Source organism: Triticum aestivum, chromosome 3D (genome assembly GCF_018294505.1).
Source record: "Triticum aestivum cultivar Chinese Spring chromosome 3D, IWGSC CS RefSeq v2.1, whole genome shotgun sequence".
Classification (NCBI taxonomy): domain Eukaryota; kingdom Viridiplantae; phylum Streptophyta; class Magnoliopsida; order Poales; family Poaceae; genus Triticum; species Triticum aestivum.
Genome location: NC_057802.1, coordinates 13,967,223 through 13,984,245, shown reverse-complemented (window position 1 = coordinate 13,984,245; position 17,023 = coordinate 13,967,223). Strand labels below are relative to the sequence as shown.

The 17,023-nt window shown below is 48.1% G+C and overlaps 2 protein-coding genes across 4 annotated transcripts; one reads left to right on the top strand and one right to left on the bottom strand.

Moving 5' to 3' along the window:
* Positions 1–4,494: 4,494 nt before the first annotated feature.
* Positions 4,495–5,335, top strand: LOC123073785 (protein NEGATIVE REGULATOR OF RESISTANCE). The gene has a single exon (XM_044496821.1). The coding sequence runs from the start codon at positions 4,620–4,622 to the stop codon at positions 4,992–4,994; it is 375 nt and encodes a 124-aa protein (XP_044352756.1). The 5' UTR covers positions 4,495–4,619; the 3' UTR covers positions 4,995–5,335.
* A 2,738-nt stretch (positions 5,336–8,073) lies between these two features.
* Positions 8,074–16,813, bottom strand: LOC123076900 (metal tolerance protein 7). 3 transcript variants are annotated; one of them, XM_044499050.1, is made up of 5 exons: positions 16,523–16,813; positions 9,621–9,739; positions 9,263–9,508; positions 8,872–9,183; positions 8,074–8,747 (listed from the first exon to the last, which is right to left on the bottom strand). In XM_044499050.1, exons 1-5 carry the CDS (start codon positions 16,638–16,640, stop codon positions 8,403–8,405), a joined length of 1,140 nt encoding a protein of 379 aa, XP_044354985.1. In that variant the 5' UTR covers positions 16,641–16,813; the 3' UTR covers positions 8,074–8,402. The 3 variants fall into 3 exon arrangements, with proteins under 3 accessions (XP_044354985.1, XP_044354984.1, XP_044354983.1); XM_044499049.1 differs by lacking the exon at positions 16,523–16,813 and adding an exon at positions 13,362–13,643; XM_044499048.1 differs by lacking the exon at positions 16,523–16,813 and adding an exon at positions 12,418–12,672.
* Positions 16,814–17,023: the final 210 nt, after the last annotated feature.

The window sequence follows — 17,023 nt, the reverse complement described above, 5'->3', positions numbered from 1 at the left end:
ACCAATGCCCCCACGAGGCCCGGCAGGCCCCTGGCCGCACGAACCGGGACCAATGCTCACATTAGTCCGGGTTCGTGACTGAACCGGGACTAATGTGAATATTGCCCTGTGACCAAAGCCCAGTTTTCTACTAGTGCTAATTATAAATTTTATTTTCTATTTGATACTTGAAATATTATTAAATCAAATCTAGTTGGGACAATCGCATGCATGCCTCCACATGCACCATGTACTAGAATCAGGTTTATCTTCTCGGTCTCACCAATTGAGACCAAACTGTATGCACACTCTAGGATGACCATGGCAAGCATGCATGGCGAGTATTGTTCATTTCCGTCACTCGATGCCTTTTCTAGGGTTTTTCCGGCGACAAAACCCTACAACACTGCCCCCACGTGACGCAACGCGCGTTTTGTGTCCGAATTCGTGCACACCTTGCCTGGGGGACCACATTGGCCAAGCCCACATGGTCCCAAAAGTTGGGGTCATCTCATGCATGCTTCCACATGCACCATGTACAAGCAGGACCATTCGGGTCTGCCGGAGGGCAGGTCTGAAATGTACAATATTCTTTCTACCTCCCGCCCCGGTCATAACACAGTAAAGGATTTTTTTGATTTTTGTTTAGAGGGAAAAATCTTACTTTATTTAAACAAAGACTGGGATCTCGTCTGCTAATACATTAAGGATACAATCAGGGGGCGAAAGCCTCCAAACCAAAGAAACACAATCGCCTACAGCTACCTTAGCCAAAGTATGAGCCGGCCGATTAACACAGTAAATAATTGAAGCAAGTGTTCTACTCTTGTTCCTTCTCCACTTTTCTGCACATGATAAAAGACAAGCTAAGTTAATGAATGATACAAAATTTAATAATCCACAATGCATACAAACACTTACTTCTGATTTAGTTTGCATTTCTTGCTACGTCTAGTGTGTCCTACCAATTTGCAAGCGCCGCACCGAGTTTTTAACTCATCAAAAGAGAGTGGTCTACCATTTTTCGAGACAGGGCGGCTCTCATCTACCTTTGTTGCACCTTTGCTTGACACTTTCATAGGATCTTTAACCTCAATCATGTTGCCTTTACCATCGTCCACATATTCAACTGCACACTTACTGATGTCATTTGTTTGCTTCAACAAATTTTCCTGTAGCAGATCATACTCATGACTCTTAGCTATCACAGCCTTCAGACTCTCCTGTAACTGATCCCACAAAGCAGGGTGTTTGCATGCCGCATGCATAGCTTCAGACGCTAACACACTGACCTGGCTATATTTCATTCTTTCCCCGGCCCCAGTCCAACCAAATCCCAACAGATCGCTTGTGCGCCTCGCGGGCAGTCCCAACCTTGCTTCTTTCGTGAACCGAACAAGAACTAAACACTTTGGTATTTCAGATATGTTCAAGTGCTTCAGTATATGGAATATGTGCTTCCAAGGTAGACCCTTTCGAATCATTCTTCTGCAGCTGCACCTTATAGTTTCTGCGGAATTTACTGGTGTATACTCCACCCAAAACCGGCGCTTCCGGTTATTCTTCCAGGCCACGATGTACTGCTGTGATCCGTCTCCCAGCTTAATTTCTACAATCTCCATGCCGTCAATTTTTCTAAGATCATCTTGCAACATATAGAAGTTTGCTGGAGTGAAGACGTGAGAAGCAGCTATCTCAAGTTCCCTCGAGCTAGTAACTGGCACCGGTAAACTCTGTGAGGCCGTGCAGTCATCTCGCGCCTCGTTTTCACGGATACGCACAACGGCGTTCTCATAGTGCAAAATCATATCCACCGGGGTCATTTCACCGTCTAGGTGGAGGTGAAGGCATGAGTTCAGGCTTTCACTCCGCTGGTTGCTTTTCATGCCAAGCCAAAACCCCTCTGTTAGATAAGCCGCGACCCACAGTCTCCTCCTCTTATACATCCGCCTCAACCATGTTACATCCGACTGCCATCTTTTGGAAAATGCGTGCCATCTCTCCTCAAACGTGGCCGTGGACGTGCTGTAGTACAGAAGAGTTCGGAACTCCTTTAAGGACTTGTGACTGAGGTGAATCTTCATATTTTTCTCTATGTGCCACGTACATATACGGTGCCACACGTCTGGCAAGACTTCGCGAATTGCCTTGATCATCGCAGCGTCGGCGTCTGTGATAACACTCTTAGGCATCTTTTGACACATGGACCTCAAAAAAGTCTGCAGAAGCCACACGTATGTCTCCTCGGTCTCGTCCGAAACTATGGCACAACCAAAAACAGTGGTCTTCCGGTGATTGTTAAGACCAACAAAAGGTATGAATGGCATACCATAGCGGTTCATCTTGTACGTGCTGTCAAATACAAGCACGTCGCCGAAGTCCTCATAGTCATGACGAGACTGGGAGTCGCACCAGAACATCCTATTCAAATGTCCTTCCTTATCTAGCTTGTACTCGAAAATGAAGCTAGGATCCCTCTGTTTCCTACTGGCCATGATGCCTATGGCTGTGGCAGCATCACCTTTTGAAAGCAGCTTCCTCTTCTCCTTGGCGCAAAGGTTGTATATTTCACGCCTGGTAAAACCAACACCGCCGTACCATACATGTTTGCTGATGAAGCAATCCATCATGTCGTGAATTCTAATCTCTGCAGCTCCCATGGACATTATCTCATGCTTCTGGTACTCTTTGATTTTTCTGTGGGACCAAAGAAAAGGTACCTCGTCCGGTCCTGCCAACATATGGCTATGCTTGTCCTCAAAACTTTCAACATACCAAACCCCACGCTTTTGGTCAAGCTTGACGGTCAGGTGCGCTTCGCAAAAGCAGCGTGTCTCGGCTCTGAGCCTACGGCTGTGTCCTTCCTCGGTTAGCAACTTGTTGTCACGTTTCCCTTGTCTCGAACAAACAAACCGCCTATAACGCATATGACGTGACTCCATTTTGCTATACCTGACCTTATTCTTTCTAATGCTGAAACCATTATCTCTAGCATAGCTGTTGTAGAAATTATACGCAGCATCGTGAGACGTAAAGGTCATTTCCATTATCTGCATCAACATATCCCTCTTATCATCTGCACTAGCAGTATCTTGGACATTCTTTGCCCCATCATCTTGTGTCACCAACACAATCAAACCACAGCCATGAAAACAGTTTTCTATGGTTTAACATTACTTACTTCCATAGAATATTGATTACACACATACCTCACTCATGATGACCGACGACTCGGACTCCCTAGAATTAGGTGCATCTAATGATTCGTCGTTAAGGCATGTCTCTCGCGTCGGATTCACCGTAATAGTCGTACGCATTATGACATTCGGAAATGAACTAAAAAATACAACACAAATACATACTTACTTATCATATAATATTTCAGAAGAAATTCAGTTTGCATGCCAACAAAAAATTTCACTTACGTACCTGACTAATGTAATCTTCATTCGAGAGCTTCGAGTTGTTTTCCTGATCATCATCAAGCTCATCGATCTATAAATTTTCAACACAAAGATTTAATGTTGTCGGATGCCACCAAAAAATTACAACATGACAATGCCACTCACATTAAGATCGTCCCATTCGTTCCCATTCTCTGACCGATCTTCACGATCTGAATTTTCATCATCTGACCAATCTTCTATCCAGTCTTTCATCAGTTCTCCAAACTCCATGTCTACCATGATATCAGTTAACTCCTCGTCCGCCATTTCCTACAACCAATAATATGTATCATCACATGTGCAAACATTATCAATGATGAAATATACAACACATAGCATACGATCACGGATGTTATGTAAACAACCGCAACCGAGGAACTGCACGATCACTTCCAATCGCGAGGAACTGCACGATCTCAAAACCTAGCTAGATCAGTGATTACCTCTGCCGCCGGATACCTAGGTTAGCCGCCACATCAAATAACGATACTGGTGGTGCGCACAGGCGACGGCAACCGACGCTACGTGAACCCAGATCACGAGGAGCAGCACTACCGGAACAAGATCCACGATCGCATGCGCCGCCGGGTAGCTAGGTTACCCGCCCCGCTAGGTTAACCACTACCACTGGCGCGGCGGCAGTTCGTTCGATGTTGCCGCGAGCGAGACTAGAGGGGGGACGCGGGATGTGGTACCTATGCGCGCTCGTTGGAGATTCACGGCGTTGTCGCGCCCGCTGTCCGACGAGATCGCCGGCGACGAGATAGCCGCCGCTGGAGATCTACTACGTGACTTATGGAGCTGCGTCAATGCGCGCGAGATTGATGGAGTTGCTCGTGTGTTGGATTCGGCAGGTCTTACGTGGACGTGGGGTCGTGTGATGTTTTTTTTCGGACCAGGGTACTGTACGTATACGGTCTGGATTATACAGGGCTAGACAGGGGTTGAATCTGGGCTGCGGCGGGCCAGGAAAAAAACAAACTCGCGGGGACAAAAATACCCCTCTGAAATTAGGCTAGGGGGAGCACCTGAGCAGGGGTCCAGTAGGTTTCGTGGCTTCTTTTCTTCCCAGGCACTCGCTCGTCCAGACTCCAGAGTCCAGAGGCAAACTCACCCACCCCTCACGCTACGCACCAAGGAGAGGCAAGCAAAACTGTAACGACTGCCCACCCCGCGCGCTGGTGAGTGGTGACCATGGACGCGCCGAGCGGCACGGCCAAGCGCAAGCGCTCGTCCGCCGAAGCCCCGGCCCCCGTCGGCGTCGATGACGTGTCCGACACCGAGGTCGAGGAGTTCTACGCCATCCTCCGCCGCATGCGGGACGCCTCCCGCCGGCTCGTCTCGGGCGGGGTCGCCGCCGCCAGGGCCCGCGCCCCGGCCCCGCGCACGCCGGCCTGGTGCCCCAGCTTCTCCTGGGAGGACTTCGCGCCGCCCGCCCCACCACCGCCGCCTCCATCGCAGCAGCCCGCCGACGAGCGCGTCGCCGAGAACGCCTCGCCGCCGCGGCGACCCGTCCCCCGCGGCCTCGACCTCAACGCCGAGCCGGAGCCAGAGGTCACCCCCTCGTAGAGGCGCGAGGACGACGATCCCTGGGACGGGCGGACGGACGGACGTGGGCGAGCTGGCCGTGGACGATACTCTCCTCTCCTCTGTACCACCCACCGCCCGCCGGCCGGCCGGTGCCTTTTTAGCAAACTGATCATCTTCATCTGTTAATTTACCTTACCAGTGGCAATTCGGTATGTTTAAACGAACATTACTATACTGCGTAGTACTGTTTCTTTCTTGGCCGCGTACGTTTGTATGCGATGCCTCTCGCTGTCATGCTTGTGTGAACAAGGGAGACCTGTAACAAGAGTCCATTGAGACTGCTGTACTCTACCAATTAACATTGCTTCATTAGTAGTGTCTGCTTAACTTCCAAGGTTTCCGAACTTACAACTTTGACCACAGCTCTGCTGCTGCCAAGTCCCCGTTTGGAACAAAGTGAGGACATAGGATTTTGGAGGATATGATTCATGTAGAGAATTTTCCTTAAAAAAATGTAGAGAAATTTTCTTCCCCTCAAAAAAAATGTAGAGAATTTTCCATGTGTGCAATTTGGAACAAAGAAATTGCTATCCTACATTATTTTGAATTTCCTCTGTAATTGGCTATTCCATAGAATTTTGGAGCAAACCAAACATAAGGTCCTACTAACAGGAGAACAATATATATGGACAAAAACACAAGATTAACACCGCGTAGCCTAAAAACGTACCTCTCTAATCGCCACACAGAAGACCCGATCCTATTCCGCGCCTTAAGTGCCGGTTAAAGCCACCCCCCCCCCCCCACCCCCGCCGCCCCTATGCTCTGGGACGGCACATTTACTCTTCGTGTGTGACATGATTCGAACTCAACACCACCCGGTTTTAGTACAAACGCATAAACCAAGTTGGACACTTAATCTGTTTTGCCTAGATTAGGTTTTTTCTCTTTTTGAAATGCAACACTAAAAAACCACAACTGTTTCCCTACTTGGGTTTCTTTTTTTTTTGTTTACCCGGTTTTTCTTTTGATTTTTTCCTTTTCTTTTTTTTTAAATTTGTGAGCTTTTCTAATTTGTGATTTTTTTCAAATCCATGTTTTTTTTGAATCCATCTACTATTTTTCAAATCCATGAATATTTTCCAAATGCACAGACTCTTTTCAACTTTTACATATTTTTTTCCAAAATATGCGCACTTTTCTCCCAATTTTTGAATTTTATTTCAAAATCATTGAATTGTTTTAAACCCATGAAGTTTTATTTCAAAAACACCATGAACATTTTCAACTTCATAAACTTTTTGAAAACAAATATCGTGAACTTTTTCGAATTCGTAAACATTTTGTAAAAATCCTGAATTGTTTTCCAAGACCCATGATTTTTTATTTTGAAAACTTTTGTTAAATCCTGATTTTTATTTTATATCATTTTTTGGATTTTTTTTAAAAGTTAATATGGATCGGTCAACTCTAACCGAGGGAAACCAGGAACGGTTCCTGGACGAGCAACCAATTCAGCAAGTAATTGGGTCGGCCCAGAATACAGAAACGTGGGCACCGTTTCTCCTAGCCGACGCTTAAGGGGTTGACTAAGAGGAAGCGCCGACTAGGAGGTCTCGCACAGAAGGTCGTCGTTGAGTTTGTTGTGAATATTTTTCTCATAGCAAGAAGAGATAGGATCTTTAAGGTTGGAGGAGGAGAATATTTTTCAAATTCATGATTTTTCTAGAAAAAAATCATTCAAATTCGTGAACTTTTCTATATTGCTTTTTTCTAATTAATGAAATTTTTAAAATTCTTATTTTTTTTCAAATTCCTGAACATTTTCAAATCAATGAAGTTTTTAGAAATTTCCAAAAAAATTCAAATACATGTTTTTAAATTTCGTGTAGAATTTTCAAATCTGCAAAAGGTTTTTTATTCGCAAAAAACAATCCAATTCACACACTGTTTAAAGTTCAAAAAATTTCAATGTATAATTAGTTTATTAAAAAACAAAAGATGTTTTTTCCCTGAACCAATATTTTTTCATGTGGCTAGCAAGCTATAGGTTACCGAGCTACAAACGACCAGGTGACTAGGTGCTAATGGGCCGAAGCACGCTAGTGTGCGAATTGGCACCTTAAGCACTAGGGAGGATGTCTCGAGCAGACGTCCGATGGCGGTCCATGTAAGAGCATAAGAAGACAACGATAACTAAGTGCATGTAAATGGACTCCTACTCTTCCCAATTTGTGTGGACAGCCCGAACGCTGCCTGTACCCAAAAACTGAACCCAACTGGTCCTCTCAAATCTTGCAAAATGTCCGGGTTATCCAACAGACGCCTTTTGCGCCAGTTTGCCAATTGACGCTCGTGCATAATGTTGGTTGGGCTGGCCCATTAAGAAGGCCCTCTCGCTTCACTCGATCATACGGCTCGCGGGTAGGCTCGGTCGTCGTTAGCTCAGGCGTCCGCCCATCGGCTGTTTTTGCCCTTTGACCACTCGCAGTTTGATCCCCATTGACCGTTGAATTTTCAAAATTTTGAAAATAGAAAAAGTTCAGGAATTTGAAAAACAGATCATGAATACAAATAAGTTCATGAATTTGTAAACAAATAGTTCAATAATTTGACAACAATTCATGAATACAAATATTGTTTGTGAATTAAAAAATCATGAATAAAATAATGTTCGTGAATAAAAAATGTTGGAATTTGAAATAATGTTCGCTTGTTCAGAAAAGTTCCCAAATAGAAGAAGGTCGTGATTTGAAAAGAAGCAAATAGGTAGAAAGTTTCATGAATTTGGAGAAACAATCATGAGTTTACGAATTTAAAAAAGATTGTGCATCTAAAAAACATGAAAACGGAAAGGAAAAACAGACAAAAACCGAGCAAAACCAGAAAAGTCAAAAACCCAAAAACACATAAAATAAAAAAACCGGTTGGGAAGTTTCTAGAAGCTTAAAAGGCTTTTTTTTTTTTGCGGGGTACAAGCTTGAAAGGCTTGTGAAGAGCATTACGGCACCGAGCCCAGCTCATTCAGGCCGGCCCGGCGGACCCTGTTTCTCGTATCCCTGTCATATTCCTACAAATTATTTTACTTTGATTACCACGAGATAAACAATCTTGAGAATTCAAAGAGAGATCACATGTTGTCTTTCTATTTAGTCGAGAGAAGAGAAAGCATGCAAGGAGAGATACCCGATAACAAAAGAGTACATTTTGAGCAATACCTATACTCGGCTTGGGAGTGATGATAAATTAAGACGCGACATGACCTTTAAGGTCACGGCTGTCGTACAACTGCCTACCAGAACTGCTTACCGTACCGGGAGATTCAAGTGAAAGGCATGGCAAAAAACAGGGCATGCACACACATACGTTCTCCATACTCGTCCGGGCCACCTTGGGAGATCACATACAATGATACAATACATATTTGAGGAGAAGAGCATGATGAGATCAGACGTCGGCCTTGTGCTCTGGGCGGTGCGTGAACTCGAAGTCGACGTGGACGAAGGCGCGCTCCACCTCGGGCAGCTGCTCCAGCTTCTCCTGCAGCGCCTCCCCGATGTCGTGCGCCTGGCTGAGCGGCATGTCGCCGGGGAGCACCACGTCCACCTCCACGAAGTAGTGCGTCCCGAAGGTGTATGCCCTCACCGTGTCGATGTGCCGGATCTCCTCGTGGTGGTTCCAGATGAGGTAGGTGAGCTTGGTCAGGTACTCGGCCGGCGCCGACCTCCCGATGAGCGTGCCCACGTTCTCCAGCACCGTCCGCGCCCACGTCGTGATCGTGTACAGCGCGATCTGCATGCATGCGATGCCGTCGACCGATCATCACCAACCCCAGTTCATTCATACATTTCTAATTTCATTTCCATTGTAGGAATAGTAAATATGTGGTAGCAAGTAGTAGATCATAAGTACTTACCAGTATGGCTCCGACGGGGTCCATCCACCACTTGAACTTGACGGCGAGGAGGGCGCTGACGAGGCCGACGGAGTTGGTGATGACGTCGAAGAAGTGGTCCTGCGCGTAGGCCCGGACGATCTCGTTCTTGAAGGTCCGGCAGTAGAGCATGAGGAAGAACTTGACGACGGCCACGGACGACATGCTGCCCACCATCCACATCTCCTTCCAGGTGTCGAACGTGGTGTGCTCCTGCGTCACCAGCTCCCGCCCCGACTCGATCAGCACCTGGAACCCCAGGCACCCCATCACCGACGCAAAAACCACGATGCCCTGCAAATGATCGGTAGGTAACTCTAGCCGTCAGTCATCAACATTCGAAATGCAAAACTTGGTCACAATTTATGCATACCACTGGCTGCATGCGCCTCTTGCCGATCGGGTAGCTATACTTGTTGGGCTTCTTCATGGCGTGCGCCGTGAACCAGAGGATGAACCCTGAGAGCAGATCCAGCAGCGAGTCCAGCGTCGACGCGATCACCGCCATCGACCGGGTCTCGACGGAGGCGACGACTTTCCCGACGAACAGGACCAGGTTGATGATGTTCGACAGGTTGATTGCCAGCTTTTCGCCCTTGGCCAATTGCCGCAGCTCTTCCTGGTTAAGAGAACAGTGAGGACGCGTAGAAACTACTATCAGTTTTGAGTAGATAGGTAGGTACGTATACTAGGGAAGGCTGTTACGCATGTAAATTCTGGATTTGTACTACCTCGGTAGGAGCACTGTTCTGGTCCAAGCAGCCGAGCTCATTCATGCTCTCCATCTCGCTGAAATCCTTCAGGAGACTCTCCTGCTTCTCGTAGTACTTTGCGATTTTCCTTTGTTTCCCTGAAATGGATAACATTTTTATCAGGAGGGACATTGAAAAGGCTCAGTTCACTTTGATTGCAGCTTGATCAAATGGTAAAGATGGTTTTCGGTTCCGCGGGTGCAACTGAATTCAGTGCTACGTACTTCCTCCGTCCGAAAATACTTGTCGGAGAAATGCATAAAAATGGATGTATCCAGAACTAAAATATATCTAGATACATCCATTTCTCCGACAAGTATTTTCGGACGGAGGGAGTACTAGTTATTCTCTACGATTCAAGTGACAATAGGGACGGTAAGACATGTGCAGGCTCCCACATGCTTAGGGATCCAAATCGCAGATAATAGTGAAGGTTGGGGGTAGTTTCCTGGCAAATCCTATTCTACGCTCTATGCGAATAATAGAACCAGTAACGCGCAGTCACATAAATACACGAATAATTTCTTAAAATATGATTATTATTTTTATAAATACGTGAACATTTTTGAAACATGGGAACAATTTTTCGGCAATTATAGATTCAGTAATATACAAATGTTTCCATTATTATTATTTTTTTGACAAAACTGTCAACTTTATTAAATCAATATATATTTTTTTATCAGTAAAGAAAAGATAATGGGTTGTACAGTAACTGGCCCATATTTTTGACAAAGAGTGAATTTTATTGACTCATAATGAAGCATCAAGGGGACACAAACACAACGAGTACACATCCGGCCTCTGTATAACTAGGATGCATACAACCAACACCAATACACGCAAAAAAATACACCGGCAAAGAGCAAAGTCATAAAAGACCAAAGCTATGCTTATGCAAGGAAAAAAAACCCGAGGTGATCAAAACAGTTTTTGACAAACTACAGTAGCGACCATATCCGCACCAAATATCTCTTGACGGCACAAGACATCATGAAAGGTTCTTCAAAAGCAACTGGCCCATATAAAAGGAGCGGAATTTTTCTCGATTTTTCGAGAAACACAAGAATGGAAAGGAAATATGAAGGTGCCGGAACGAAAACAGAAACAAAAACAGATCTTTTTACGTGGAAACAAAAACAGAAATGGAGCGGATTATTTCTAGTGAAACAACATTCTTTTTCTATAAATACGGAACTTTCTGCTATTTCATGACTCATGTGGCCCAGACCACTCAATAAAACCTATGTTGTGGCCCTTAAAAAGTTAATCACCTTCTACGTTTCACAATACCAAACATGCCAGACCAAACACCGCAGGCACCTCCACGTGGTGTCGCTGGTCTAGGAGATCATCAAAAAAAATATAAATTGAAATAGTTTGTTGGCTTGCTTGTGCTTTTCTCGGTTATCCAAGAGGTCTTTTAGTTCCTGCGAACATCCAATTTTGTATCTGATTTAGCTCACACCAATTTCGGGTACTAATATCTGAGTTTGTATCTGTTTCCAGGTTTTTTGTACTCATTTCTACTTTTGGAAAAGAAAAATATGAGAACATATATGGCAGCGCTCAGTTTTGTCCGTTTCCGCTCTGTTTTCATCCATATAATTTGGCTGTTATTCTGGGGTGAAATGAGAGAATAGGAGTACTCGTGGTTTCCATCCCATGACAAATTGTCCTAGGGTCAACACTCTTGCTAGAGACAACACTCTTCCTCTAGCTTTCCCCTTCCCTCCGGTCCACCAACTCTTGGTCTTCCCTCCATTGCTTGTTTCCTCATATCCAGTTAATAATGCAATGTGTTGCTTGATTTTGGTCCATCATCATCTTAAAAGGGATGTGTTATTCTAGTGTCGAGTCATTTGCACTGACAATTTCTTGCTAATGGTGACTCTACCACTCACATAGTAGTGGAACAGAGTTAGACCCAACTGACAAATTAAACAATGTTACTCACCTAATAATGTGATGATAGATCAGGACTGTCGTGGAAACATTAGAAAACAAGCTGGTGCCGTCACGGTTTTCGCACATTTTTACTTTTGGGATGTTGCATCGAACTTGCCTGCCTACATTTGCCGCCCCTATTTCGTTTTCGTTCTTGAAACGGACAATGGGCAATGCATGGGCAGGTATGGAAAGAAGGGAATAAGATGCGCTCCAACAGCTGTAAGAACTCTTACTAATCTGGAAATGCTGCCTAAATGAACATTGCTCTAATGACCTGGGTTGTAAAGAAAAACACGCACGCACACTCAAGGACGATCTCTTGTTCCACTTCCCGATCAAAGTAATAAGAATAAGATCATCAAATATGTAAGATCTCCTACAAAGTTGTACTAAAGCTGCGACACTTACTGTGGACCGGAGGGATCACTAATCTGCAAATAATCTTAAAATCTGCACCTCTAACTCTGTAAGGTGTTCAGTCTCTTCTTCGTTGTGCTGTGAGGCTGTGACAAGCAAACTCTGTAAAAGCAGGCGTCCATTTGAGTGGGCATGTGTTGCTTCTTGTGCCAGCGAGCTACTCCCTGACCAAGAGGCCGTTGTAGGATCTCGCGACCCGCCCGTGGGAAAAGCATCGGTGCCAGTAGAAAAATGAAGGAAATCGATCGAGTGCATGGTGCGTGCAAAGTTATCGGGGATCATATCAGGCAGTAGAGATGCTGGATCGTAGTCCGTCACACATGACGGCGAACTCACGAACCAGAGCACGCACGCAGCTACCGAGCGAGCTACCAAGAAGAGCAAGGCGAGAGGGGAGCGGGAGACGCACCGTGGGACGGGCAAGCGGCGCCCAAGAGCCTGGAGAAGAAGGGCGGACGCCGGTGCAGCCGCTCCGGCACGCGCATGGCGTCGCTGCTGCCCATGCGCAGCCTCCACGACGCCGCCGCCGCCGGCTCCCCCTCCTCGCGTCCGACCGCCGTCGCCATGCTCCCCCTGGCGCGCAGACAGATTCGTGGAGATCACGGGACTGACTGGCTGGCTGACTATCTTTCGTGCCTGTTGTTACTAGTTGCACGTACTAGCGTCCCCTACTTAAGTGCGGAGCCGTGGATCTGCGCCGACTAGCTTCTTGGTGTCTCGGTCGCTTCGTGTCGTGTCGTGCTAGTACTTGCTGCCGGCTGGCCGTGGACGGTGACAACAAAAGCGGTAAGAGGCATCCTACATTCCTACTCCTGTCACGCGCTGGGCTAGCTAAACATGGCGACACGGCCATACCACCAACACCTTTCGCGTAAGCAAAAGCAAATGCATCGAATCCATCTTCTCCGGGTACTCGTAATTAAAGAGACTTTGGGCGTACGTACGTTCTGGTGTCGATCAAGCCGGCGACGGACGCCAAGTTGACGACTATGTTACGTGGTTTAACCTTGTACTCCCTCTGTAAACTAATATAATAGCGTTTAAATCATTAAAATAGTGATCTAAACGCGTTTATATTAGTTTACGGAGGGAGTATATGTAGGGTCGCAATATGGGGGCTAGCTGGTAAACAGAATCTTGACGACTCTGGTGAAAGTGATGGAATATCTCCCCGACTTTGCGACGGCTCCATCGGTCGAGCATATATATATGGTGGTGCAAAGGTGTCAGCGACAGACAGTGGCAACGTAAACATATAGAGGGCACAAAAGGAGATGAAGCAAAGTCGCTACAGCAGCCAAGAAGAAGAAGAAGAAGAAGAAGAAGAAGAAGAGGGATACGAACGGCGCGCACCGTGTAGGGAAGGGCAGGCGGAGCCGAGGAGCCTGGAGAAGAAAGGTGGCCGCCGGTCCGGGGCGCGCGGGGCGTCGCTGCTGCCCATGCGCAGCCTCCACGACGCCGCCACCGCCGGCTCCCCCTCCTCGCACCCGCCCGCGGTCGACATGCTCTGCTAGCTCCGCGCGCGTCTCCGATCGTTCGAGACAGACAGGTTCGTCGAGTGGAGAGATCACGGGGACGGAAACCTTTCGCGGCCGTTTGTTTGCTGCCTGCTTGCCCGCGTGGTCTTGTGGAGCCGGCCACACGCAAACGTCCCGCACTTAAGGGCCCAGCCGTGGATCCAAGCCGACCACCTCGGTCGCTTTCCAAGCCCGCGTCGGGCGGTCGGGTCGTGTCGAATCGTGCTCGCAGTACGTAGTAATAGCACCGCTTTCCAGCCCAACGCCGCGCAGAAACGGAAAAGAGGCCTACTCCGGTGACGCGCTAGCCAGACCTGACGACACGGCCACACCGGCTTTCGGGCAAGCAAAGCAGATCTATCGAATCGGTCCCGGGTTAAAGAGGCTTTCGACAGCTCCGCGTACGTACGTGGTCGACGGCGACACGTACCGCGGTCAGGTCGACGACGATGACGATGCCAAGTTGCCGACTGCGGCGAGGGTCTCAACCACTTCGGTCTCTTTTCCCTCATGGCTACTGCTGGCTGCCGTGACGGCTGGGCGAGGCGACGGCGCCAAGACAGACAGACCCGTGGTTGCCGGGCACACGCAACGTAACGGGGTGGGTGCACCGTGGCCCACGAGTCATGCCGCTCTCCAACCCAAATCCGACGAAAAGAAAGGTGCACGCTCCTGGCACGCGGCGGACCTGGCACGGCGACGCGGCTGCGTGCCCTTTTTTGGCAAGCGAAGCAATCTCGCGATCTTCGATGTGGTGCAAAAGGCCACCTCCGTGCACGTACGTACGTGGCAGACGGTGACGGCTACCGTACTTGGATAGATCAGGGTCGACGATGGCAAGTTGTCAACTGCGGCGCCCGGCGAGGCGAGCGCGACGCGAGTCCGCGAAAGGCAATGGAAGCAAAGCAATCTATGTGTATGTAATCTGGTAGTGGTAGCTTTGATCGATGAGGTCGACGATGCCAAGTTGCCGTCCACCGGCGAGGCGAGCGGCAGTCCGCGATGCGCGCGCGGGTTGTGCCGTGACGGCACGCCAAGCAATGACGCCAGGATCCGTGGTCGGCGGTTACAGGTAACGGGGCACCCCATGCGGGCCCACGAGCCTTGCCGTTCTATAGACTTTCAAAGGAAAACGTTTGGGTATGACAGGCCGACCGGCCGAAGCTGTCTCGCGACCGTCGCTCGATCCCAGTCGATCTGGCGGTCCTGTTTTCTGCCACGTCGGCCTTCTTCCCCGCACACGCCCTTATCCCTTCTTCAACCCCGCGGGGGAATGTATCCGGTGCACCCGCACTTGTGGTGCTACCGGTGCACCGGATGCCATAGAATATTTAAAAAAAATTCTAGCATGTCAACACAACATCAATGTATGATGTCACAAAATTTCATATAAAAATTCAAAATACTTTTTGAAACACAAAAATGACAACTTTGGCATCAGGGTGATAATGGGTCAAATCTAGAGCCCAAATTATGCTATGCACTATTCAGTGTTAAATTTTGTGATAACCTACATTGATGTTGTGTGAGTGTGCTAAATTTTTTTTCAGAATTTTTGAAAACATTTTAAAGGCACAATAATTGTTCGGTGCGCCGGTAGCACCACAAACCTGCACCTAGCAGTGCCCTTCACGAAAAGGGATTTCCGGACAGACCTGGCTGGACGGCCCAGTGGCAGCATGCATCGCCACGTACGGCAATGTGTATTTTGAATTAGTAGGCCCGTTCGAGTTCTCAGAAAAGAAAAACTCAACAGCGATGCAGAAGAAGCCTGTAGCAACAGACAAGTGTAATGGTGCTGCGCGAACTATACATGACAGTAACGCCATTGACAATGCACCCGAACGTCACGGGCAGAACTTTGACGCCATGGTTGGAGACGCATGGCGTCCAGTTGTGACTTGTGAGCAAGCGACTCTACATGCACCACACGTACGTGGACGGGGCGGCGTGAAGCCGTGAACGGTCGGGCGGCCGCGCGCTCGATCGATGGGTTGCTTTCCATCAGGCTAGGCATTCAGGATTTCTTAAAGTTTTATTAGCCACACACGCATATCCGTCCCTGTGATCATCAAGCAATTAAGCGCGGGAAAAGGGTTCCACGGACCACAACCCTTGTTCATGTCATTTAGCAAAAAAAAAACCATCGTAGGATGGCTCACTCTCGTACAACACGACAGTGCATCATCAAGAAAAAAAATGCAGTTTAATTATTTAGAGCAGGCTCCGGCATGCATGCATGCATGGCGTCCAGTTGTGAGCAAGTGACTGTGCATGCGCCACACGTAGACGGCATGACAGGTCGGACAGCCGCTCGATGGGTTGCTTTCCATCGGGTCACGCGTTCAGGATATAGATATTGTATATCCTCCTTGTGATCATCAAGCAATTAATTAGAGTAGGCAGGGAAAAAGAGTTCATTCCACGGGCCACAAGATATTCCCCTTGTTCATGTCATTTATAAATAAATAAAAAGAAAAGAAAAAACTCTCGTACAACACGACAAGAACCTGAATTCATCAGTTGAAACGGCTTGAGGAGAACAAGGAAAATAATATTTTACAGCTGCTTTTGGAGGGCTGTTTCATTATTTTATAGGTCTACCTACGTGACAATGATTGCAGGTTTGGAACCGGCCGGAACCCAAGGACGAGCAGGGCGTCCGGCCGGCGGTGGCGATCCACGGTTGGTGGGACGAAATGGCGGCAGCGGCAGCATCGTCAGGCAGCACTAGCAGTTAGTAAGAGATGGCACTACAACTCAACTCTTGTTACTTTGTTCCAAAAAGAAGCGAGCGGATTAACGTGAAGACTGAGACGGCAATCAAGAGGAAATGGCAACGGAACAGCAGGCAGCAGCGCACAACAAATCAATCTGTATTTTTGTAAGCAAACGGCGCACACATGAATCATGCGCGGAATGGTAACACAACGGATCGATTGGTGGAGCAAACGCATGAATCATACGCTGCAACGGAAGGCGCTGCGGGGCACATACCGTGGCCACGCATGAAGACGCGGCTGGCGAAGGGCGGCCGGTCCTTGACCCGCTCCGGCATCCGGAACTGCAAGTCGCTCACGTTGAGCCGCCACGCCGCCGCCGCCTCCTTCCCCATGCCTGCCTGCCAGGCGCCCGACCAAAGCACACCGGGGTCGACGGAGGGAGATGGACTGATCTTGCTTCTGTCTAGCGGTGTGCAGCGCAATGCATGAGACCGTGCAATGCAACCGCACACGACTCGCAGGAGAGGATGATGGTGGGGGGATTTTCTGATTGCGTTGGTTATGACTTATGAGTTATGTGAGAGCCCACGAAGGCCACAAGGAGCCAGGGCAGGGACGGGGAGAGAGAGGCAGAGGAGAAAGTGCGGAGCGGTTGCATCGTGATGACCCGAGTGTGACGAGCGTGAGCCTGATGTTGGTTCGGCTCTTGCACCTGTCGTCTGCCTCCCTCCGTGGATGGACGACCGTGATCGGATGGCGCGCCGTTGGGCCGGTG

What these genes read in the sequence shown, in the direction of transcription:
- LOC123073785 (XM_044496821.1), top strand. Translation starts at nt 4,620, where the DNA reads ATGGACGCGCCGAGCGGCACGGCCAAGCGCAAGCGCTCGTCCGCCGAA.
- LOC123076900 (XM_044499048.1), bottom strand. Translation starts at nt 12,574, where the DNA reads ATGGCGACGGCGGTCGGACGCGAGGAGGGGGAGCCGGCGGCGGCGGCG. An exon ending in CGCCGCTTGCCCGTCCCACG is followed by an intron (nt 9,740 to 12,417) that starts GTGCGTCTCCCG and finishes TATCCATTTCAG; the next exon opens with GGAAACAAAGGAAAATCGCA. An exon ending in ACCCCGTCGGAGCCATACTG is followed by an intron (nt 8,748 to 8,871) that starts GTAAGTACTTAT and finishes GCATGCATGCAG; the next exon opens with ATCGCGCTGTACACGATCAC.